At 37.6% G+C, this 25,295-nt stretch overlaps 1 protein-coding gene across 2 annotated transcripts in view; it reads left to right on the top strand.

Annotated features, from left to right (window-relative positions):
- The window catches only part of TRPM7 (transient receptor potential cation channel subfamily M member 7), a 54,730-nt gene that overhangs the window by 25,309 nt on the left and 4,126 nt on the right, over positions 1-25,295 (top strand). The window contains exons 5-32 of one of the 2 annotated variants that reach the window (XM_027888965.1): positions 243-456; positions 998-1,122; positions 1,744-1,915; positions 2,739-2,913; positions 3,520-3,643; positions 4,234-4,306; positions 4,597-4,697; positions 5,583-5,717; positions 6,916-6,969; positions 7,545-7,685; positions 8,179-8,313; positions 8,928-9,208; positions 9,678-9,906; positions 11,093-11,248; positions 11,387-11,530; positions 12,257-12,385; positions 13,233-13,517; positions 14,615-14,789; positions 15,313-15,445; positions 16,270-16,454; positions 17,155-17,287; positions 17,763-18,478; positions 20,579-20,655; positions 21,491-21,550; positions 22,856-22,937; positions 23,311-23,381; positions 23,849-23,886; positions 25,225-25,250. In XM_027888965.1, coding sequence (XP_027744766.1) covers positions 243-456; positions 998-1,122; positions 1,744-1,915; positions 2,739-2,913; positions 3,520-3,643; positions 4,234-4,306; positions 4,597-4,697; positions 5,583-5,717; positions 6,916-6,969; positions 7,545-7,685; positions 8,179-8,313; positions 8,928-9,208; positions 9,678-9,906; positions 11,093-11,248; positions 11,387-11,530; positions 12,257-12,385; positions 13,233-13,517; positions 14,615-14,789; positions 15,313-15,445; positions 16,270-16,454; positions 17,155-17,287; positions 17,763-18,478; positions 20,579-20,655; positions 21,491-21,550; positions 22,856-22,937; positions 23,311-23,381; positions 23,849-23,886; positions 25,225-25,250 — 4,369 coding nt within the window. Of the gene's footprint in view, positions 1-242; positions 457-997; positions 1,123-1,743; positions 1,916-2,738; positions 2,914-3,519; positions 3,644-4,233; positions 4,307-4,596; positions 4,698-5,582; positions 5,718-6,915; positions 6,970-7,544; positions 7,686-8,178; positions 8,314-8,927; positions 9,209-9,677; positions 9,907-11,092; positions 11,249-11,386; positions 11,531-12,256; positions 12,386-13,232; positions 13,518-14,614; positions 14,790-15,312; positions 15,446-16,269; positions 16,455-17,154; positions 17,288-17,762; positions 18,479-20,578; positions 20,656-21,490; positions 21,551-21,822; positions 21,918-22,855; positions 22,938-23,310; positions 23,382-23,848; positions 23,887-25,224; positions 25,251-25,295 lie in introns of those variants that run through there. The other variant, XR_003571781.1, reaches the window with a different exon arrangement.

Below are 25,295 nucleotides of genomic sequence, written 5' to 3'. Positions count from 1 at the left end.
GATGGAACACCAGGATCCTTCTGGAGTTGTTCCTTGTCCAAAACTTGCTTTCCAAACTGTTGACTGTCTTGTCCTCGGCTCTAGAGAACGTGAAGGAAACTTGCTCATTTATTGCAGCTGCTGTATTTTGAGAAAGTGAATTGCATTTTCCATAGCCAGGAGTAGGATAATACACCCTGAAATATGCCCTGGTTCTGCTTTTCACACCTTGGAACCTTTAAACTCTCTTCTTGTGCCCGCAGTATGTGCGACTGTCATATGACACTAAACCTGAAGCTATTCTGCAACTGATGCTTAAGGAATGGCAGATGGAGTTGCCAAAGCTTGTTATCTCTGTACACGGGGGCATGCAGAAATTCGAGCTTCACCCACGCATCAAACAGTTGCTCGGCAAAGGTCTTATCAAAGCTGCAGTGACAACAGGAGCCTGGATTATAACTGGAGGAGTGAACACAGGTAAAGGACTGCTAAAGAGTGTGAGCAGTTAACTGGATTACGGTTTGTAAGAGCCAAAAGATTTAATGGATGCACAGCTTCCTCTTAGAGCAAAGTAAATTTGAGTGAGCTTGGTCAGGTGAAATTAAAAATAAATTTTGAGCATGTGTAGTTGGAAGTGGGCTGCTGTTTTGTCTTGCAAAGAGAAATCAAGTATCGGGGGGGGGGTGGGTTTTGGACTTTGGTTTTGTTTGATTATTTGTTTTCTAGTATTTGTTTTTGAAATCACAAGAGGAAAACTTTATTGTCATTAAAAACAAGTAAAACAATGTACTGTAAATTCTGACTAGGCTAGTTTTTATTTTGTTGAATTATTTTGTTTCCTTCTAGTAGATGTGGTACCATGTTTTTTCTGTGGTGGTGTGACAAATAAGTGCCCAGATCCTTAAAGACCCAATTACCAAAATAAAACAGTTAAAGGTCCAGTTACCTAAATATAACAGTTGTATTTCTTAGTAAGATGCAGCATTCAATACACTGGAATCTTTTTATGCACAAACAGGTGTTGCAAAACATGTTGGGGATGCTCTAAGAGAACACGCTTCCAGATCATCTCGAAAGATTTGCACTATTGGGATTGCTCCGTGGGGAGTGATTGAAAACAGAAACGACCTTGTTGGAAGAGACGTAAGGATGAATTACCTAACTGAAATGACGATTTACCTGATGTATTTTTTGACAAATCTGCTCAAGCATGTTTTTTTTCCCTTGCTTTGCATCATTGGAATACTTGCTTTGCTGTGAAGGTGCACTGACATCTGTGACTTATGCAAGATCATTATGGGTAAACAAGTTGCAAAATGCAAACGTGCTACAGGAGGAGCTTGTTCTTAAGTATTTAATCCTTTTTTCCCCCCTCCCCTACTTATATTGACTCAAAATACAAAAATGGTAAAGTATTACAGAGAATTCACATTTAGAGAGGATGTTGAGTTGAAAAATTTTGATGTGGAGTCTTCAGTGCTGCTGTTTGCCAGAGAAGTCACAAGTTTTCCCCAAAGACATCTTTTCAAAGGACCTTTTCTCTGTTATCCCTCAGAACAGCTTCCTTTAGTGATATCATTATCTGCTTCCCTGCACAAAGTTCAGAGCTACAACTGTTGGTGTATCCTGACACCAGGCAGGCTCTTATGTGTCAGTGCTTCTCGTTGAGCCACCAAGTTCTTGTGTCTAGACAAAAAGTTAAGTTTCACAGGAACAAGCGTCAATCTCCACAAGTAAAAGGCGTTGTTGTGTGCTTATACTTAGGTGGTTGCTCCGTATCAAACCTTGTTAAATCCATTAAGTAAACTAAACGTCCTAAATAACCTCCATTCCCATTTCATTCTGGTGGATGATGGAACAGTTGGAAAGTATGGAGCAGAAGTTAAATTGCGAAGAGAACTGGAAAAGACTATTAATTTGCAAAGGATCCATGCAAGTAAGTAATTCTGCTGCCTGAGGGTTGAGTGTTACTGTGCTTTAATGAAAAAGGTACTTGCCCCAAACATCTGAATGACAAAGTAGAAAAATTAAGTCTTTTGTGTATGTTTAGAGTCTGAATTTGCAAATTTGCACAGCTGCTTTGGACCTTAGAGATTGCTGGTAGATGTATGGTTTGTCTGGACCAGTGAAGAGAGTCTTTTGAATAAAGTTGTCTGATTACTTTGATAAAGCAAGTGTAAGTCAGTTCAGGTCTTGGTATGTTGTCAGACCTTGCTGGTCTGATTGATTAATGGTTTTGATACCATTCACTTGCAGTTTCACAATAGGGCAATTGAGTTTGTAAAACATCATCTGTTTGTGCAAAGAAGCCGTGACTTATTTTTGGGTGTTTTCCCAATCATGGAGCAACATGTGTTTGACTCTTCTAGGAATGCTTTTGCAATGTTTCCTGTGTTCAAATTGTGTATGTGTTGTCATATTTGAAAACTGTTTGGGGGAAGTTAAAAGAGGAGTTCCACGAAGAAAAATTTTTCAGTTTCTGCATTAGTTCATTAATATTTCTGTGAAGAATATCCTCTGTTCTGTAGACTGTATTCCAATGTATTTACCAACTTTGCAGTGCATTCCTCCCAGCCTGAAGTATAAACAGTGCTTGAAACCATGCATTAACAACAGTTAACATGCCTGGCAGGCAGCATTTTAATTTTTATTCAATGGAAGGGGCAAACTTGATTTATTAAATGTGTAAAATTGATCTTAGCATTTCCTATACAGCTACAACATTGTCTGACTTTCATTACTTCTTTGCAACTTTGCAGGAATTGGCCAAGGTGTGCCTGTGGTGGCACTTGTGTTCGAAGGGGGCCCCAACGTCATCCTGACAGTTTTAGACTTCCTTCAGGAAAGTCCCCCGGTGCCGGTGGTGGTGTGTGAAGGGACTGGCAGAGCTGCAGACATACTGGCCTATGTCCACAAGCAAACAGAGGAGGGAGGGTAAGTCCCAGCACTGCCAGCCCGACTGTCTGTCGTACAGAGACAGGTTTTGAGATCATTTCCTAATGAATTGGTACAGGAGTTTTTCCTGTTTAGTGCAGAAAACACTTGGCTATTCCAAGTGTCGTTTCAAATAATAAGAGGGATGTGGTCAGGCTCCACAATACTTAGTGATTCCTAGGTAGTTGTCAGCTTTGTATAAATCCTCAAACATACTGGGTGCTTGTTGCAGAGGCTGCCTCAGGCAGGAGGGGTCTGATGTAGCTGTAAACCAAACAGCTTTGCCCATGGTAAGATCAGAAGCAGGTATTATTCAGAGAAGTGAGGGTCAAAATCTTTTAGTTGAGGGTATCTCAGAACTCCATATGGGAAGGAAAGGGAGAGAGAGTTGAGTTACTTTTATGAGGCAGTAGCAGAAAATTGTAGATTAAGCAACCTATGCTTTCTAAAGGTTACCCAAGGGTTTGCCACAGAAACAGTGATAACCTTATAGATAGCAGGACTTTGAATGGACATGTTGAAACTAATTAAATGCGTTGTTGTTCTTACTGTTCATGTATAAAACAATTGCTTTCCTGTTTGTTTGTTTGTTTGTTTCAATCTCAGGAATGTTCCTGAGGGTGCTGAGCCTGAAATCATTTCAACCATCAAAAAGACATTTAACTTTGGTCAAAGTGAAGCAGTTCATTTGTTTCAGACACTGATGGAATGCATGAAAAAAAAAGAACTTGTAAGTAGATCTGGGCATAAAATTTTCTATGCAGGGTGCATGCAGTTATGGATACATTATATAATTTCTTGTTCCTTTTTTTTTGGTGTGTTTTAGCTATGACTACTAACAAAAGTGTACTATCTCTGCGTGTATAAAACAAAATCACTTCATAGAATTTTATATGTAGTTCAGGGACTGGTCTCGTTTAGACATCATATTATACTGGTTTAAAATTACCATATTCAATTAAACATGTTGCTGGCAGGTTAATCTCAATCTAGATTGAACTGGAGAGGTAAACAGGGTACTGTGTTATAGACAAGAGAGTATTGTAATCACAGTAGGAAGAGTTGTTCAAATTGGCTGAAGAGTGTGAAGGATTTGTGCTCTGCCTTTACCTGTAATGGATTGTCTTGTGTGGCACCCAGTTAGGAAAACAAAGGAGTGCATGCTAAATGCTTAAATCAAGCATAGCAGGCTGAAATGGCATCAAAGACAAGGTGTCTTTTATGTCAGGAATTGAAATAGATTAGAAAAGACTGGAGCTAATCACCTTTGCCCGAAAATAACTTCAAAATATGTTTTCCTCATTTTTCCCTTTTGGACAGATTACAGTTTTTCATATTGGGTCAGACGAACACCAGGACATTGATGTTGCAATACTTACAGCATTGTTAAAAGGTGAGACTTAATTTGAAGAGCATTTGGAACCTCCAGCTATTATTGTTTAGTCTTTATATGATGGATTATTTATACAATACTATAGCCAGCAGGAATCTTTAGTCTTTAAACAAAAAAAAGCATTTATTATGTTTTCTCATTGTGTAATACCGTCATATGACATAAATGATAAAATATGGTGTGTAACTTTGTAGTGGACTGCTTGATTTGGTCTTTTTAGGAAGCAAGAATGTTTATTAGCTCGTATTTTAATTAATTTTGTATTTTCTTCAATGTGTTTGCTTCCAAAGGCACGAATGCATCTGCATTTGACCAGCTTGTTCTTACACTTGCGTGGGACAGAGTTGACATAGCCAAAAATCACGTTTTTGTTTATGGGCAACAATGGCTGGTATGTAATGGTCTGGATTAAGCAGAATGATAATTATGATAATTTCTAAAAGAGAAGCACAATTTACTGTAAAGAATGAATCTTTTGACTTTTGTAGAGAGAGAGAGACTGTAGAATACTGACACATTTATTTGTGCATACTGCATAGTCTTACAGCTGGTTTGCTGTTATGTATTTGAAAATGGTTCAAAAATTTTAGGAATGTGCTAAGTCTCCTGAATAACTAGCAGAACAAAGACATTACAAAAGGTGGAAGCTGAATTCAGGTTAGTCAGATGCTCTTTATTCCTTGCAACTGCATGGCCATAGAAAGTTCTTAAGCAGCATCTACTAAAATGCACTATTGGGAGCACTGCAGTGTCTTTTGAGGGAGGGATAAAATGTCTGGTTCTTGCGGTTTGAAAATTAGTTTAAAAACTACATGGTGGCTCTTGCCTTTTCCCCTTACTACTGTAAAAATAAAACACAAACTTCTTGAGTGTGCAGTCAGAAGTATGTAGTGTAAGGCTTATTGACTGAATTGATGGTTCCAACCATTTGTCTTTGAAGCAAATTGTACTTTAGGTGTTTTATATTTTTGTGTTTTATGCGATATCAATCGATGGGAATGGTGTAATTATGTTAAACCGAATATCTGTTTAGTCCCATGTACTGTCTCACTAGGAGATACCTGTGAAACAGTTAAACTCTTCAGAACATTCTCTCATCCTGCAATTGTGTGAAATTCAGGGGATATTTTGAACCAAAGCTGACACCTTTATAGACATGTAAAGTTTCTACAGCCCTGTAAATTAATTGAGATTGACGTGCCATCCAAGTGCACTTTTGTATTGCCCTGTTTTACTGGCTCTCTCCAGGCTCTACCTTGTTACTTCTTTGCTGTAGGTTGGCTCCCTGGAACAGGCTATGTTGGATGCTCTTGTGATGGATAGAGTTGCATTTGTGAAACTTCTGATTGAAAATGGAGTAAGCATGCACAAATTTCTTACAATTCCCAGGCTGGAAGAACTTTATAACACAGTAAGTAAATGGTTACTCTTTAAGCTACTTTTAGAACAGCTTTTTAGTTGCTCAGCATGTTGCATACTGGGTTATGTGCACCAGGCTGAAGGGTTGTCACAGCCCCGTTGTGGAACTCCTGAAACGTGTACAACTCCCCAACAATGGGGAAGAGAACAAGGGAAAGATGGATGAAACTTGTGCACACAATATGAGGTCTGTAGGGCTTCTTCACAGGGTGAGTTCTGTCTACAGCAGTTAACGTTATCTCAGTCGTAAGAATAGTTTTAATTTGTGAACCTGCATATTCATAATATTACTTAAAAAAATTTTGTTGCTCTAGGTGTTGATTTAAGAATTTCAAGTTGGTTTTGTATAACACTAAAGTGTTCCACCAAAAATTAACTAATGTAGTTGTACACATGTACTAAGGAGTAGTACACAAATAGGGCTTAGACTTGCATTAACAGTCTCATTATCTGCTTGTGAAAAGAAAAAAAAGAAAAAAATTTATTCTTTAGCCAATAGAGCTCTGTAAAGGAACCCATGGATAAGGTTTTTTTATTAATTGTATTTTTAATTATTTTAAAAGAACTAAGTAATTAAATTCAATTACTTAAAATAATTAAATAATTAATTAAAAATTAAATAATATGGTGTCACTTTTACACACTTTATGTGCTTTTGATAGAGTTCTGTGTGGGAGATGGAGCTAACCATATATCTATATATGTAGCAGTTCATGCACTCACAGAAAATCAGAGAAGGAATTAAAACCCACTTTAGTAAAAAGGGGGAATGTTTAGACTAAATTTCTAAATGTGAGGGAGCTTTTCCTACAGATCCTACAATACCGTAAACTCGAGTATCAGTCTGCGTTCTGCAAATATGTTCTGCTTTTTGTGTTCTGGTTTTGTTGGGATTTTATTGGTTGGTTGTTTTTTTCCCCACCTTTTTCCCTTTTTTTTGGACAAACCATGGGTGTAATATTATGCCCCAAAGTAAAAATGAAGTAAAATGCAGCAAAAAAAGAAATAGTCTATAGCTACTACTGTGCTGTGACATATTTGCATCTGTTGCATTTCTGTTTGTTTAAAAGCTAGGGATTATTTTTTTAGCCAATATGCAAAAGTATTGGACTTGTACTGTGATTTTCTTGTGTTGCCACTTGCGTGCGAATTTCTCATTCCAAACTTTTCTCCTCTCTTTTTTTATAAAGAAACAAGGCCCAACTAACCCAACACTCTTTCACCTTGTTCGGGACGTCAAACAGGTAAGTTGTAAATATTCAAATCTGTCAAACCAGCAATGGTAGTTTTATGATTATTTCTTGTATTTGACTACCCATTTGATCTGCAGTTTATTAATTAGGTTTTATTGTAAGTAATAAGTTATCTCTTCAGAGATTTTGTTGTTTACAATACTTGCTGTTGTGTTCTTGATGCCCTGCTGCCTGAATGATGTTAAACCTGAAGAATGTTGTCGTCTTCATCTTCCTTTTGAAAATTTTCCTTCTTGGGAGGGATTGAAAGCTGATACTCTCAACTAGGAGTACTTTTGTTAAAACAATAGACAAAAAAACAGTGTCTCCCCTCTGCCCTCAAGGGAATTAACATTCTAAGGGAGATTGTGTAGAACAGAAGCTATAACCTGATCTTTTTTTGAAAATAATAACTATTGAGCTATGTAGGTGCCTTTTCATTTATGTCTTGATGTGGGTTTTTTTTAAAATAATGAATTTTTTTGTTTGTTTTTGTTGTTTAGAGCTGTGATAGAACATGTAGAAACACTCTGAGCAAGCTTAAGATTATAATTTGAAAAACTTAAAAACACCTTTTGTATTCCTAGGGAAATCTTCCTCCGGGATATAAAATCAACCTGATTGATGTGGGACTGGTTATTGAGTATCTGATGGGAGGCACCTATAGATGCACCTACACAAGGAAACGCTTCAGAGCCATTTACAACAGTCTCAGTGGGAACAATCGGGTATGTGGCAGGGGGGTAATGGGACGTGTATTCTCAATTAGAAACCCCCAAATCTATGTGTTTTTGGAGAAGAATTTAATCCATGTTGTTTTGTTCCTCTTTGTCAATGGACTAGTTCTTTTCAAGGCAGTGGTAAGGCCCAGGAGGGCAGCTCAGAGCTGGTTTCGGATTGAGGACAAACAAAAGGTTTTGTTGTCCTGCTCCTTATTCTAGCACATCATTATTCCTTCTCTGTGATTCCCTCTTTTCCCACTCACAGGGGAAGAATGGGCACTGAACATGCAGATTATACAGGGCTTGGGATGCAGACACCTTAGCTGCTTATGTAAGCTACACTAAACAACAAGTGTAACTGGTTATTTGGTGACTTCTTAAAAATAATAAAAACAAACAAGAAACCATGTTAAATATCCAGTGAAAATTCTGGCTGTGCCACCATGTAAGTTCATCAGCGTTTCAGTAACCAGACACCTTCTCCTTATCCCTGTTACAGAGATCTAGTCGAAATCCTTCAAGTGCCACTCCTCAGATGTGTAAAAGCCACGAGTCTTTTGGTAACAGGGCAGACAAGAAGGAAAAAATGCGCCATAATCATTTCATCAAGACAGCGCAGCCATACAAACCAAAGGTATGCAGGTGTGAGGGGAACACGGTGGGGGCTTATTTCAAGCAGCTAAGATTGAAAAGCCTGGTTGAAATCCAGGTGCTCACTGAAATGTGAGCAGCAGCAATTGCACTGAGTTGGGTAAAGCTGGAATTTCAACCTCGCTTTTGTGCTTGTTTCCAAATGGCAGCTGTTTTACTGGATTCTGTAAAGGGTGTTTCTCTTCCACTACAGTTCTGGGTAAGCTTTGATACGTCAGGGACCAAAAAGCTTATCTTTGACACAGTTCTAGCAATGAGGGAGGGGGGCTCAGTAGATTCAGAGCAAGATTTAACCATATATTACTACTATAAGCAGTTTCCATGAGTTTCCTCATTTGTATGTAGGTATACTAGTTACTGATTCTCTTTTCATCTGTAATTCAAAGTAACTCAGTCTCACAGTTATTAAAATGATTTGGACTCAACTGAAGTTCTCGAACAAAAGTTCCAGCTGCTTTTCAAGTCTTCAGAAATTCTTTTTTTCTTTTTATAATTATATATAATTTGGTATTGGATCACTCAACATTTTATTTCAAGTTTATGTAGCGACCGAGTACAGAGACTTACAAATGTAACCTCCTGCTTTTGTTTTTAAAGATTGACACTGGTGCAGAAGAGGGAAAAAAGAAAAGAACCAAAGATGAAATAGTAGACATAGATGATCCTGAAACGAGACGTTTTGCTTATCCTCTGAACGAGCTGCTGTTGTGGGCGGTGTTAATGAAGAGGCAGAAAATGGCCCTGTTTTTCTGGCAGCACGGCGAGGAGTCCATGGCAAAAGCTCTGGTTGCTTGCAAAGTGTATCGTTCAATGGCATATGAAGCAAAGCAAAGTGACCTTGTTGATGATACTTCGGAAGAACTGAAGCAGTATTCCAAGTAAATTGCATTTATATGGTTCAAAATATTTTCTTGGCCTTTGCAATAAAAGTAGTGGACTCCATATGAACAAAACAAACTGTTCTGTTAGCGCACTTGAAGACAATTCCTTTGTGCAAAAAAAGATTGAGTGGCACTCTAGTAGAAGTTTTATATTAGATATTGCTCTCTCTTGAGAGCTGTTACAAGTCTTTATTTATAGTTGAATTAAAAGAACAATGAATGTGCCATTTACTTCTGTGTAATTTCTGTGCATGTTTTAATAGCTGTTTGTAGCATGCATATGTTTTTAATGGAAACCACAGATTGATGTGTTATAGTTACAAATTACAATGTATCTGCACAGAAGGGACAAATAATGTCCCTGCAAGTTGTGCAATTGGGAATTTGTACAGGAAAATTCACGCTAAACTCAAGGTCATTTTCTATAGGTACTATATTTTGTTTTGTTGTTTTTTCTTCATTCTAGTGAGTTTGGCCAACTGGCAGTCGAGCTGTTAGAACAGTCCTTCCGACAAGATGAGACCATGGCCATGAAATTATTAACCTATGAGCTTAAGAACTGGAGCAACTCCACTTGTCTGAAGCTGGCAGTGTCATCCAGGCTCCGGCCCTTCGTAGCACACACCTGTACACAGATGTTGTTATCAGATATGTGGATGGGAAGGCTGAACATGAGGAAGAATTCATGGTACAAAGTAAGTGTTGTCTCAGTTTATTGGTGTAAAAAGGGTCAGAGGAGTTTTATGTTTAAAGGGAAGGAAAGTGTGTGTTTAAATGCTATTGATATAAATCTTCCACAACTATAGCTTACATTAATAAATCCTGTAAACCAGTCTCCTGTAACATAATCAAAACTGGAAGTATTTGTTGTAAACTCTTCTTTTGACACTCTATTATCTTTTCAAATAAGGTACAGAAATATAGAAGGCAAAAAACAGGCAAGTAGCCTTTAATCAGAGGCTTAAAGAGATCATGTGAATACTAATCCACTACTAAAAACAAAGTAGTAACAAACCTTAACAGACGGAAAACCCGCTGTAAGACTGTAGTTTTGTGCATTTTGGCTTTTTACAGGGAGCACATAATTTCTATTTTGGAGGAACTGAGCAAAAGCAGGGCACAGAACAAAACAAAACAAGGGTAGGCAAATCGGGGACAGGTTTTCCAGTGGTGGCCTTTGTGATGTAGATCAATTGAACCAAAATGGGAGTTGCATATTTCTTTGAGATGGTGTGCCAAAACCTAATTGTTGCTAGAAATATAATGAAAAGAAACTTTCCTACAAAATACCTACGAGCATCATTTAACTTGTGACCTACTAAAATCTTGTTTGATAACTGATTAACCATTTTCTCGCTTGCTTTGTAACATGCTAATGACAGTAAGTAGCTTTCACTTACTCTCTTCATCTATACCTTAGCCCATTTTTCTGCCATAAATTGAAAAAACCAGCCCAAAACCAAACACACACCACTCCTCTCTCCCCCTGCAAACCACAACCTTGTATATGCATTTTAAAATACACCTTAACTGTACACAGCTCCAGAGTTTCTGGGAGTGGATTAAAGAACAGAGTGTGAACACAACATCTCTATCTTCAGTCTTGGAGTAGATTCTTTCTAGTGGCTTTTAGTTTTGGAATTTGTTAGTTTTTTCCCATTTCCTCTATCTTCAAGTCAAGAAACACTCTGAACATGTCGTCTTAGGCTCTTTAGTGTATGTACAAGTAGTAACAACTAATTATTTTCTACATTTTTCCCCCTGAGTAACAAGCAAGTGAAATTTAAATTATATATTTTCAGAGGATATTCTGTGTGTTGGTGAATTCTGATACTTTAATGTAGCTGTGAACTGTTTGCACTTATTCTTCATCTTTTCCAGGTGATACTGAGTATTTTACTCCCTCCTGCTATACTGCTGTTGGAATATAAGACCAAGGCTGAAATGTCACACATTCCTCAGTCTCAAGATGCACATCAAATGGCAATGGATGACAGTGAAATCAACTTCCAGACTGTAGCAGATGAAATACCTATGGTAATGTGGGGCAGGGCGAGGTATTAAAGCAATATTCCTACCTTAAATGGTTACATTTTTAAGTCAAAGCAAGAGTTGAAATAAGTATCAAAAAATCATGTGTTTCTGTGTGTGAAGTTAACAGTCCTTTCATTTTAGGAGGTTTTTAAAGAAGTAAAGATCTTGGACAGTTCTTTGGAAAAGCATGATATGGAGACTCCAGCAAAACCTAAAAGGCTCCCAATCACACAGAAGTTTTATGCATTTTATCATGCTCCAATCGTGAAGTTTTGGTTTAATACGGTGAGTTTTTTTCTGTGTGGTGTGCATTTTATTTGAAAATGTAACACAGTTTTTTTTGGATCTTTTCCCAGCAGGTAGCTCTGACTGAATCAAAGGTTTAAGCACTTTCCAAAAAAAAAAAAAAAAAAAAAAAAAAAAAAAAAAAAAAAAAAAAAAAAAAAAAAACCCAAGCCAAAAAAAACCCCTTACCTTGCTAAACTGGAAATGACAAGTACTTGATTTTGAAAAACTGCATATGCACATGCCCTGTGGTTTGGGGTTTTTTTTGAAGTTCATGATGTTGGCTTTAGAAATACCTTTTTTTAATTTTTTTTTTTTTTTAAGCTAAGAGAGTAATTAGCATGAACGTTTTTATTCTGGTCCGAGTAATTAATTTCATCAGTTGCCCACAGGAATTCTGTAACCATTTATTAGGCTGAAGTGTTCATGCATGGCTTTGTTTCAATTACTGTAATAGAAATGGTAGAATTTATACTAAAGGAAAATAGCTGTAATAAGAGCAAAGCTTTGCTAACAGTAAATAGCTTGTTACAGCTCTTTTTCCTCTTATAAGAAGAAAATGTTTCTATTCCCTTATAAATAGTAACTTGGCTACTTAAAGGGGTAAATACAGTCCTGTAATCCTATTTGAAGCTTTTATTATGTACCACATCAAAAGATTTCATGCACATCTGTAAAGAACCCCTCAGTAATTATATGTATAATATTTTATTTGTGTTTTTTTAGTTGGCATATTTAGGATTCCTCATGCTCTACACGTTTGTGGTTCTTGTAAAGATGGAAGAATTACCATCTGTTCAGGAGTGGATTGTTATTGCTTACATTTTCACATCAGCAATCGAGAAAATCCGTGAGGTATGCCTGGAACAGTCTGGGATTTTAGTTTTTTTTGTAAAACAGTATGCTTGAAACTATGATTCTGTAAGCAAAAGAACCCAAGAACCCAAAATCAGGGTATGTGATGTAATATCTTTATCTTAAACTTTGGTATAGGCCGGAGATGGAGAACTATAAAACAAGGCGGGTTTTTCTTCCTAAATATTAAGAAACTGGCAATGACATGCTGATCAGATTTCTCTGGTTAAAACACATCACTCTCCAGCTGATTGCTGCTTTTTTTGATTCTGTAACTCCCTGCCAACAAGTTGCAATGCAATAAACATTCTTACTTTTCTGGCTGGTGAAATGTGTATTTATTTATTAGCGTCAGTCAGACTCTAGCACTGTGCCATGAGCAAGATATCAAAACAAAAAGAAGCTTTACTGAGACAGGATAGGTATCAGAACTGCAACATTCCTGGTCAGCAAGAGACTCTTGAGGATTTTTAAAAGCATTTTTAAATGGGAAAAAGAAAGTTAGTTCTTTAATCTGGTTCCTCAGGCCCAACTGAAGGGCAGGTAGTAGGGCTCATTTTTGTAACAGTATTCTCCTCAAAAGAAATAAAAACACCACCAAAACCCACTAAACTCCAAATTTCTTCCTAAATTGTTTAGACAGAGCGAAACTTGCATTCTCCTTTCCTTGTTGTGAAGCTGACACAGTTAAAACACTGGCTTTGATTTCTCAGTGAATAAGAATTATCCATTTGAATAGATATTTTATTTTTGCAAGTATAAAAATATCAGGGATTTATACATTTCACTGTTGGTCCTTGTGCAATAAATATGAGCAGTCCTGACCTTTTTTTTTTTTTTCCCCCAGATTTTTATGTCAGAGGCTGGGAAGATTAATCAGAAGATCAAAGTGTGGTTCAGTGATTACTTCAATATCAGTGACACAGTTGCCATTGTCACTTTCTTCATCGGGTTTGCATTAAGATTTGGAGCAAAGGGGAATTTTGGAGAAAACACTTACAGAGAAAATTATGTCTTTGTTGCTGGAAGAATAACATACTGTCTCAATATAATTTTTTGGTATGTGCGATTACTGGACTTTCTAGCCGTAAATCAGCAGGCTGGACCTTATGTTATGATGATTGGCAAAATGGTAAGTACTTTGGTTACTGTTGTTTTGGTTTGGTTTTTACCAACTGAAATTTGTTTTCTTTGCTGCATCCATTTACAGTTCCTCTCATAGTTTTATTTAGCAAAATGTTGCTAGTCCTGGTGTAAAATGTTAACAACTCAGTGTGCAGAATTAACTCGCTGGAATATCACTTTAGTGTCTCAAAAGGAGCACTAATTGGAAGGCTTCCTTTCTTATGGAGCTTTCTCTGTCACAGAATTTTAAGAAACTGGCAAATCTTTCTCCCCTGTTCTGTTTTGTTCTGAGATGTCAGAGACTTAAATGAATATGATGAAGCCTTTTTCTTGGCTGAGCTAGCATGGCTTCCCATTTGGGTCTGAGATTTATTTCTAACCTTTGTGCTCCTTAGGGCAGGACTTTGACTTGTTTTGTGTCCTAAAGCACCTAAAGTTTTGTGCTGTGGAAAACTGGGAATAGACCATGGCCCTGTTCTTGTCTTATCAATTTAAAAAATACTCAAATTGTTTAAATTAAAAATTAAATAACCTGTCTCTACTATCAGTAGCTCTTTTAAATATTAAAACGTATGTTAAGTCTTCAGTGCTGTATAAATAAAGGTGAAAAGGGTTTTTATGTTTCTTCCCTCTACAAAACAGTTCCTAAAAAGTTGAACTTGTCATTCCTTAAAAATGAGGGCATCAAGTTGCTCATACCTCGCTTGGATTTCTTGCAAGAGGCATAGGATCTATGTTCCAGCCTTTGGAAAACTACTGCTGGGTTTTGTGCAGCTATTCAGTACAGTTAGGAAGGAATATTTCTGTTTGTCTGATGCTATTTGGGTATTTGAGTTATATAGGAAATATATTCAGTTGCCTTTGGCCAGGGATACTAAGTAAGCTCTAAGAAAGGACAGGGAAAAAAACCCAACAATTGTGTGGCTTTTTAACAGGATTTGTTATTTAACAAAAATTTCTGACTGAAATATAAGTGTCCTGGACTTTTTTTCCATATGTAATTCTTAGAATTTGTCAAGTGTACACTGTCACTGTAGAAGTGCTTCAAGTTGTGAAATCACAGTAGTGACCTCGTGGATTAACTGACTTTTTTTGTGTTCATAGGTGGCCAACATGTTTTACATTGTGGTGATTATGGCCCTTGTCCTACTCAGTTTTGGTGTTCCCAGGAAGGCAATATTGTATCCTGATGAGGCACCCTCTTGGACTCTTGCTAGAGATATTGTGTTCCATCCATACTGGATGATTTTTGGGGAAGTGTATGCCTATGAAATTGATGGTAAGACATTGCAATTTTGAGACAAGTAAAGAGAAAACTTACTCTGATAAGATCTACTCAAGATCTTACAGAATTCCAACGTTATGAAGTGAAATGGCTGCTATTGTTGACATTGGTTCCATTCACTGGATTATCTCCTCTTTGGGGGTTGCAGCTGTGTCACTTCTTGACCTGACTTCTTCTTATCCTTTCTAAAGCTTGAATGGCTTAGAATGAAAACTCTTTGTAATCACAGTTTCTCACAAGATGCTGGAATCCTCCCCCACAGCTGTGATGCTGTTTTGACTGTGGTGGTGTACTCTGCTTTTTTAAAAAACTCTGATAATATGATGATACCATAGTAATAATCAGATACTTTGGTATTTTTCTACCATGTCCTAAATGCATGGAGACATTTTGAGTTGCAGAACCAGTGCATGATGGCTGTTAAAAACTTTGTGACCATTTTTTTTTTTTTCCTGTATCTCTACCTGCTGGGAGTTCTAAAAAACGTACATATCTTCTCCTTTTTTTCCCAACACAGTATGTGCAAATAATTCTGATGAAAAAGTTGCTCATCTCTGTGGCCCAGGAACGTGGTTGACCCCATTTCTTCAAGCTGTCTACCTCTTTGTACAGTACATAATCATGGTTAATCTCCTTATTGCATTTTTCAAGTAAGTATATGGATAATTGGTTATTTTTGCTAATAATTCGATAATTTTATATTTTATTACGATAAGATGACAAGATAAGAAGAACTGATGCCAGTTCAAAGCAACCCCAGTTCTTTCAGCTTCTAAGTGTGGTCTTTGTCTTCTCATCACTGGAAGCCCATGGCTAAGTTAAGGGACTGTGTGATCTGTGACACAAGAGGAATCAGAAGTTTAAGAAAAATTTAAAGAATTTTGTAACTTCTCTATGTTAGAAAACAAACAGTATTGTTTCTTTGTCTTTGTATTGACTGTTGTTCCTAAATTCATTTAGTGTTCTCTAGTTGGTTGAGTTCAATGGTATTAAATTGTATTAAATTGTATTAATTGCCTTTTATAGTTCTCTGCAAGGGTTTGATTTATGGACATAAGCAGCTCACGAACACTGGAGAATGGCAGACTGCAGAATTGATGTGGTCTTATATAAAAATCTGGGTTTACTTAGAAACAAAAATTTATTTTTTTTTGTCAAACTTGAAATTTGATCTCAATGTGATTTATTTCTGAGTAAAAAGTACTGGGGTGTTACCAGAAGGTAAAATTTTTTAACCCTCTCCTTGCTTTAGATCATGGTGTTCTCTTGAATGTGTTTCCAACTTCCACCAAAATAATTTTGAAGCGAAAAACAAGTTCATGCTTTTGTCTCTTTCTTAAATGACTTCAGAATTCAAGGTTGTTATCGCAGAGCTAAACCCCCCCCCAACAACCACCGAACACCCACCAACACCTCTCCTCCAGCCCCCCCAAAAACCACCTTGATGTGTTAACGTTGTTCTGTTCCCTTTCAGCAACGTGTATTTACAAGTCAAGGCAATTTCAAACATTGTGTGGAAGTATCAGCGCTATCATTTCATTATGGCCTACCATGAAAAACCTGTTCTGCCTCCGCCGCTGATAATTCTGAGCCACATGGCCTCCCTCTTCTGCTGTATTTGTAAAAGAAGACAGACAGACAAGGCTTCAGATGGGCCAAGTACGAACAGTTATTGCCCAAAAAATTGCAGTACCTTTTTGATATGGTTCAAGTAAACTGTTAAAAAAGTGCTGTGTTTTTGGTTATAATGTCCATTTTGGAGAAAGTTGAAGTGGGTCTTAATTTTCCATGTTTCTGATAGTGGTTAAGAATCTAATTCTGTTCAGTCATAATGCTTTTATGAAGGGTATAATGCACAGTCCCTAAAAACCTCCAGTTAAACTAACTTATGACAAAAACAAAAAACCAAAGAGATTTGATTTCCTGTTCTGTTAATGGAGAAGATTTTTATTTTTCTTCCTGAAAGCTTCTTTGAAACTTAAAAAAAAAATTTAATGAGGAGTTGCACAGAGAATAAAATCCAGCTAAGGAATCTAGCTTGTGCCTCCAGAGAAAAAGGGATTGAAGGGTATGAATGTAAGGAATGATAATATTGTGCACAGATCCTGTCAGAATTACTATTTTGATTTTATTTTATTGTAAATCTTTTACCTTGAACTTGTTTTTGTCAGTGATAGAGCAAGGGTCTTAGGTGGCACTCTGGTGGGGTCTTTTTGTTTGGTTTTGGTTTTCTTTTGGCTTTTCTAAGGTGTTTTTTAAGGGTGTTTTTTAAACACCCTTTATAGTGTTTTGACTATTAGTTTTCAGCATCTGTACGACTTTACTACATATGTAGCATACTTGTTTAATCTCTCTTTAGAACTCTTCCTGACAGAAGAAGATCAGAAGAAACTTCATGATTTTGAAGAACTGTGTGTTGAGATGTATTTCAATGAAAAGGATGATAAATTTCATTCTGGAAGTGAGGAGAGGATTCGAGTCACATTCGAACGGTAGAATATTTGCAAATAAAATTTCTGAATAGAGAATTAGAACTTTTGCAGGTTTTTTTAAATGTACTTTAAGTGGGGGGATTGCAGCACAAGAACGTAAGTGTTTGCACAAACTTTAGATGTTATCTTTCCATTTCTGTACAGAAATTAGTAATGTAATTGATGCTTCTTGATCTGCAGCAGCGCTCAGGGAGCTGAGGCAATTGTATTATTTAGTTTCCTGTGATGTTTTAACAAACTGATAGATTTGAAAAAGCGTTGTAGGCACTCTATTGATGTGTATTTAAATTCTAAGAGTCAGAAGTACATACAAATGTGGTATTACCAAGCAATCCAATACTATTGTGTATACCATCTTATAATTTCAGAGGTTTCTTCCCTCTGATTAAGTGGGCAGAAAGTGTTACAGAGATGCTTCTTTTGCATATTGAGAAAAATACCTTTCATATCTCCTTCATAATTTGATTTTTCTTAGGGTGGAGCAAATGTGCATTCAGATAAAGGAAGTTGGTGATCGTGTCAACTACATAAAACGGTCATTACAGTCTTTAGATTCACAGATTGGCCACCTGCAAGATCTGTCTGCTCTGACAGTGGATACCCTGAAAACACTGACTGCACAGAAAGCTTCAGAAGCGAGCAAGGTTCATAATGAAATCACACGGGAACTGAGCATTTCAAAACATTTGGCCCAAAACCTCATTGAGGACGGCTCCCTAAGATCATCGGTGTGGAAAAAGCACAGCATTGGAAACGTCTTTGGTTCTTTCCCTCAAGGAGGCCTTGAAAGTAACAATGCTTTACTCTGTAACATTTCTATCCGTGATGAGAAAGAAGCCCAACACAAGACAATTGGTCAGGAGTTGGCTCCGGTTCCCCGAAGAGAAGAAAAGAACTTCCAAGAGGCAGGTTCCTCAGGCAGTGCCTTATTTTCAAATGCTGTTTCCCCTCCAGAACTTCGCCAACGAATCCAGGCTGCAGAGATCTCAAAGTCCACTAGTAAAAGTAAAAAATTAGGCAACTCATCCAACAGCATGCCACACGTAACATCCCCAACAGCAAAGTTCTTTGTTAGCACTCCATCTCGACCCAGTTGCAAAAGTCAGCTGGATTCTTCAGCAAAGCACGAAGAGACTGTGTTCTCTAAGGCTACAGAAGGAGATAATAATGTAGAATTTGGTGCATTTGTGGGTAAGTATAACAAAGTAGATTCTGAGTGTCCTGAAGTCATTATTAGCTGCTCTTATCCTTTTGCTTCTGGCTCTGCTTGCCTTGCTTTCACCCAACCTTGTGTTGAAAATGGAGGATACGTTAATTGTGGTTTTATTCATGATGAGAGTGACACTAATGATAACTACAGCTGCAGAGTTGACAAATGTGATCACCAGTCCTCTGTCAAGTTATCGAAGAACAAGCCCCAAACGAAGTTCTCTTTGTCAACTGGCAACTTGACGTCAACAGTCAACTGTGGCGGCTCACATGGAAAATTGAATATTAAAGATGGACTTTCCAAAAGTCAGCATGTCCATGCAATGGAACTACAAACCCGAGATTTGTGTTCTAACATCCTTATGGGACTACTTCATAAACTGTGGACCAAATCTAAGCCACAAGGTTTGACTTACCAAGAATTGTATAGTATTTTGGGTGTATTCCGGTTGCAGGTGACTTCATTCTACCATTTTGCTCTGCTTTTTTTGCTTTTAACATCTCTAATTTCCCTATGTCGCTTGAGTGTTGTTTTTAACTTAAACTATAATTTCTCCATAATTCTGTCACATAGACAATATTTTTCTGCAAAACATTACCCAGTTGTTGACTTCAGCAGTTTGGTGCAATTAGCAGCACAAATGGTACGGGCATCGTAGACAAATACCTGTGACTCATTATAAAGCTCCTGCCTTCTCATTGCATAAACCAAAAATATTGTCTATTTCTTGACGTAATTACAGAACACTTCTCAGGCTGATGGAGTCCTGGACAAATATCTCTTGTGGTATCTGTGTCAAGCTGAGGGTTCCTCCTATACTATATTCTAAACACTGTTATAACTGGGATCTTCCACTGTTGCCTAGGCTGACGTGTATTTGGGGCAGTCATTTTGGAAGCTTCCAAAATCCTTTAATTCAGTACAACATTTTGCCTCCCCTCAAGTTTTTTGCTTAGCACTAAAAAGGTGGATGTTTTTGCTTAGTTAACCTACATATTTGGATGGTAAAACAGTGGCAGATTCATTGCAAAACACAGGTGTGGGTTTACTAACTGATTGCTGTAACGTAGGTAATGCTTTAAGTACGCTCAGTGTATGGCAGAAGATGGGAATCTGGAATTATCAGGTTGCCCGCAGAGGTGTTGTCTTGCCCTAATTGTTTAGGGATGTCTCAGTGTTTTCCAAAGGTTTGCTTAGGATGTAGAAATTTAAATCTCTAGGCAAGGGTTTATTCTACTGCTGTGAAACTTTGATTTCTAAGAAGTTCCCTACGCACACTCATGTTTTTAGATTGACATATGCATAGGAAGAGTATCTACAATTTGCACACTCATTGGCTTTTTGTTTACAAGTGTCTCAAGTTGAAAAAAAAAAAAGGTGTTTTTTTTTTTTTTAATTCAGAAAACAAGACTAAACAGAAATATTGGACAGTGATTGTATAACTCTTACCTAATCTTTAAATGTACTTCACCACTAATAACTTTGAATACTAACTGTACTTATTTACTGGAGCCAGATTTTTTGTGTATGGTCCTCTGACATCTCTAGCGTTTACAACATGCTCTTCATTCCTCCTGCCCACAATTTGTAAAATTGTGGTACCGTGCAGGTTTCAATTGTGAAGCTAAGTAGATTTCCAGTTATTATAAAACCACACACTTGGGAAAATTCTGAGAAGTATTTCTTGCAGTTGTGAGGATGAAGGGTATATTGTCAAAGCTGCCTCCAGAAAACTCTCTATTTTCCTTCATTTGTCATACGTACATAAAAGTGTTGTAATTCAGACCTTGTTCCTTCCCCGGGAGGAGAACACGCTGGAGTAAAGTTTTGAAATACTAGCTTTGCCTTTTGGACTGTGGTGATCCACACCTCAGTGTGGGAAAAGCAGTAGTTTCATATCAACACATCGTCACACTGATTTTTACTTTAGTGTGTTTGTTATGTCTTTTCTAGTGCAAACAGGCACAGAGACCTTAGGTGGTTTGTAACCCTTTGCTATGGTGATGCAAACTCTTGGCATGGTCAGAACATTGGAGGTTGCTTTGATTTTGAATCCTCTTTTTGAATTCACTGTGTCAAAGGTCACAGAGACAGCATGGACTTGCAGCGGTTTAAGGAGGCAGCGAGCAAAATGAGAGACAGAAGTGTCGACATCGAGGTAAGCGTGAAAGACTCTGCCAAACATGTTAATGGGGATTGTTGTCTCTGAAACTGTAATCTTTTGGAAAAGTCTTAAAAGCAAATATCATCAAAGAACTTAGGTGTTCCTTGCAGACTGTACTCTGCATCTGGTTTGTGATTAAAAAAAAATCTGGTGGAAGCTCATGCAACCTTAACTGCCATCAGATACTGTTGCTTCATAATAGGATAGTAATGAAATAATAAACAAGATCTGAGGTCATGAAAGCTGAGATGAGTACAACTGTGAATTAAGATCAAATTAAGTGCCCCATAATTAGTGTTTAGTGAAACGTTTGACACTCATAAATTTCATGATCAGCGTTTAGGAAGGCTAAAGTGATTTACATTATAATTTACAGAACAAGATGACAGTGTATGTGATTTTGAAAAGTGACCAAAATTGTTCATTATGCTTCCAAGAAGAAAAGGCTTTTCTATTGAACTTGTCATAAACTAAAGTGAATAATTTCCATTTTCTTAAAGAATAATAAAAATAACTAAATAGAAAGTGGTTAATCAAAATAAACTTGTTCTTTAAGTGCTATAGTATATATATATATGTAGGAAAGATAGTTTTCCCTGTGTAACTGTTAAGTTAGTAAATACAAGTTATCATTTGCAGTTACCCCATATTCAGGGGAGAATATGCCTTGAGAATTGCATTGTGACCATTTGCAATGTTTCTGTTCTGCCGAGTTGCTTCTTCTGAACCTTCTGATAAGTATAATATGTGACCAATATGCTTTTTATGTGTATTTTTGGCATGGGTTTTTTGGTGGTAACGTTTATGGTTTGCTTTGGTTTTATTATAGGAGCAACAGGAGGACTTCAAAAAAGCTATATTGGAGGGCATAGAGACAACCAGACTTCAAGTAAGTAAAGAAAGTTTCCATTTATTAGGGATGTTGTTTTCAACAGATCCTAAATGCATTCTTTACAGTAAAGACATGCAACTCTGTTTTGTTATCCCGCTCTCTGTAAGCTGGATGTCCCCCTGATGCAGGTCTAAATGGTTTTGGTGTTTGGTACTATTGGGATACAAAGTCCAGTAGCACTTTCAGACAATATTGCTGTTCTTAGATGCTTAGTGATAGAGCTGTCCCAGCCTGACTTGGGACTGCTTTGATTCTTACTTTTCATGTAGGCACTACAGTCATTGCTTGTAAGATGCTGAAGATGTACCGAGCACTGAAACACGTATAGACCTAAAAACGGGTCTTCAGAAGACACTTCCAGCAGGTGCATTCTCTGTGTTGCCTTCTAGTGAAGTGTTTGTTTAGGGATGTAAAGAAATAGTCTTTACACACACACAAACACACACGTGTGTGTGCAGATACACACATACATACCCAGAGGCCTGTATGTATGTGCTCAGGTGTGTGGGGTGTATTCCTTAAGAGGGAAGGGTCAAAAAAGGTGGTAACAATTTCCTAACTGTTGTAGATCTTGGAATCAAAAGCAGGGCATAGTGAATTCTTGCATTTTATTCAGGTAACCATTGGAATTAACACACTGGTCCAGCCCTACACCACTCTACACACAGTCCAAGTGTGTGATGAAACTGCCTTTCTCCTTTTTTGTGAAAGAAAGATTTTGTTGTCAAAAGTTGACCGCCTCAGTATATATTCCAAGAATATATAATTGTTTAAGGAATATGTCCATGAGGAAATTCCATTCATAACCTATAGGTTTTTATGTGGCAAGAGTTTTCTACGTTTTGTTCCTGTTTTAAATGGGTGCAAACTGAACTTTAGTTTCTCCCAGAGCCACGTTCTTAAATGAGAATTGATAACCAACAAAGACGTGATGAAATAGCTGAATTTGGTGCTTGTAGAGATCCAGTGTAAATAATATTTCTGTAATTGTATCCTGTTGTAATGTTCTCTTGTAAAGAACTCTTTTGGTGTGGGTCAGGAGTCTTAATATGTGCCTGAAAATGTTAGAGCTGATGGTTATGGTGAGGAGCATTTTAACTGAATTATGTGCTCAACTTGTACATTTTTGTCCAGCAAGGTATTAGAAGTCCATCCAGAATTTTTTTAAAAAAGAAAGAATCCTAGGTAGTCCTAAAAAAGAAAACTGGGCAGATTGTCTGCCAAAAGTGGTAGTTAAAAGCAGTAATGATAATGATGACTAATGGCAAATGTCATCTTCTTTTCTTTCCTTTTTTTTGGTAGGGTCTTCAAACTGACTCTGGTCTGAGACAGTCCAGTTCCTGTGGTGGGTTTACTGACCCTCTGGCAGTCCACTCAGAGCAACGTAAGTTTGTTGTATGTTCAGGTGATCTAATTTTGTCCCTAAATTGTGTTACTAAAGGGTATTATGAGAAGATGTAAAGGAAACACAACAAGCTGGTGCTACTTAAATCTGCTCCTCCAGCTTCTTGTGGTTCTTCTAGTCATGCCTCCTCAATTCTGTTACCTTGTATTTGCCACAGACAGAAAGAGTCATAAAAAGCAAAGTGATCCAGTTAAGACTGTGCTGGAAACCTTTTTTTAAGGATCAGATAGCTGTGGATCAGGCTTTTTTTGTGAGAGCCATGTTAACCTGTCTGGTTGCTCACTCTGTTAGGAAATAGGTAACAATGACACATGCTGTTCTCGGTCCAGTTACAAATCTCTCTCATTCGTAGTTTACAGCAACAGCAGAAGAGCATCGAGTGAAGACGCTCAGCAAGTGGACTCTAAGGCAGCCCTACTGCCGGTTTGTATCGACCTTTTGTGCCCCTGTTGAGCAGAGCTACAAACTGAACAAATAAAGGAGAACAAACAGTCTAAAGAATAATTCTCATTTGTGAACTCAGTTGTTCTAGGAGGCAACAGGAGACCTGTTTTGACTAAGGGAAGAAGTTGTGTACGTTCTCACTATGAAAATCTATGTTGTTTCCTGTTTATAGAGAAAACCACAACTTTTAAAGAAAGGAATTATTTATATAATCCATGAAACAGTAATGAATGTATAACCTTATCTATTTTAATTGTAGTTACCATTTGTCTGTTGTGTTTGAGTCTTTCCATTCAACTGCAGTTCAGTACAACCTGGTGAAGTATTTCTGATAAACAGGCTGTACTGCAAGGTCTTAAAACACATTATCACCCCCTCCAGTTAAATATACTGTGTTTCTTACAAAACTGAAGCCCCCTCTGTTTTTCCTCTCCTTTGTTTTAAAGGATTGGCTACAAGGTAGACCTTCAAATAGCAGTCAAATGTAAGTAAGCTTTCTACTAATGGAGCAGTTTTATCACTCTCTATTTTATTTGTTTTTCTTTTTGATTGTCTTTGAATATAGTGGTATATAGAGTTGCATTTAATGAGAAAAAGCCCCCAAAACTCAAGTGTTTTTTTTTTCCTAATAAATAACCAAATGTGTTCACTGAAATCGTAGGATCATCATAGAATGGGTTGGATTGGAAGAGACCTTAAAGATCATTTAGTTCAAGTCCTCTGCCATGGGCAAGGATATCTTTCACTAGATTGGGTTGCTCAAAGCCCCATCCAGCCTGGTCTTGAACACTTCAGGGATGGAGCACCCACAGCTTCCTGTGCCAGTGTCTTACCGTGCTCATAGTGTAGAATTTCTTCCTAATGTGATCTAAGCCTGCCCTCTTTCAATTTAAATTCATTACCCATTGTTCTGTCAGGACATGCCATTGTAACACATCCCTCTCCAGCTCTCTTGTAGCCCCTTTAAGCCATGTAAGGTCTCTGTGGAGCTGCCTCTTCTCCAGGCTGAAAACCCCAACTCTCCCAGCCTGTTTCTGTAGCAGAGGTTCTCCAGCCCTCAGAGCATCTTCGTGGCCTCTGCTGTACTTCCTCCAACAAAACCATGCCCTTCTCGTGTTGGAAACCCCGGATCTGGACACAGTCCTTTTTCTGGAGTCTCATGAGAGCCGAGTAGAGGGGTAGAATCACCTCCCTCAACCTGCTGGTCACACTTCTTGGGATGCAGGATTTGGCTGGTTTCCTGGGCTGCAGGCACACATGAGTGGGTTGTGCTGATCTTCTCGTCATGCTTTGACAAGTTCCATTTAGATTAATGGCATCACATGTCAGAGGGCAAAACATGTCCCTAAATGAAAATGACTTCGTTGACACTTAATGAGGAGCTCACTTCCTGGTAAAGGTCTTTACTCAACCTTTCAAACTGTAACCACCTCTGAAATTGTGCAGACATTGCTCTTGGTAACAATTATCCCCTGAGTTAACTGTTAAAGCCATTACCTTATTTATCTGATAACAGAAGGGTAAGCTGTTGTGAACAAGTTTTAATTAAAGCACCTCTGTGGGAACGAGCTCTTGTGATGCAAACTTTACATAATGTTGTACGTGACTTGGTGGTATTTAAAGTGTAGCTCTAAAAACATGAGATTACTTAACAGCTTTCCATTACTGTTTTGTAATTAAGAAAACTTGAACTGCCCTTGAAAAATAGGATGAAAGCAGTACTGTGGGGTTAACAAGGTGACCTAGGATAATGTGTCAAAATCAGGGAATACAAAGTAAGTTCTGAAGTGGGAATGACTGTTGGTTTTGTGGCGTTTCACAGGCCATCGGAAGAAGATGCATTGAATGGTAAGTTTTCTTTCTCATATACACGGGTGAGATCTTTTCATATAA

The sequence above is a fragment of the Empidonax traillii genome, unplaced genomic scaffold (genome assembly GCF_003031625.1).
Source record: "Empidonax traillii isolate 1590-97213 ecotype Southwest subspecies unplaced genomic scaffold, ASM303162v1 scaffold248:size1534464, whole genome shotgun sequence".
In the NCBI taxonomy this organism is placed as follows: domain Eukaryota; kingdom Metazoa; phylum Chordata; class Aves; order Passeriformes; family Tyrannidae; genus Empidonax; species Empidonax traillii.
The sequence above is the reverse complement of the archived record's forward strand: the minus strand, read 5'-3'. Positions and strand labels throughout refer to the sequence as shown.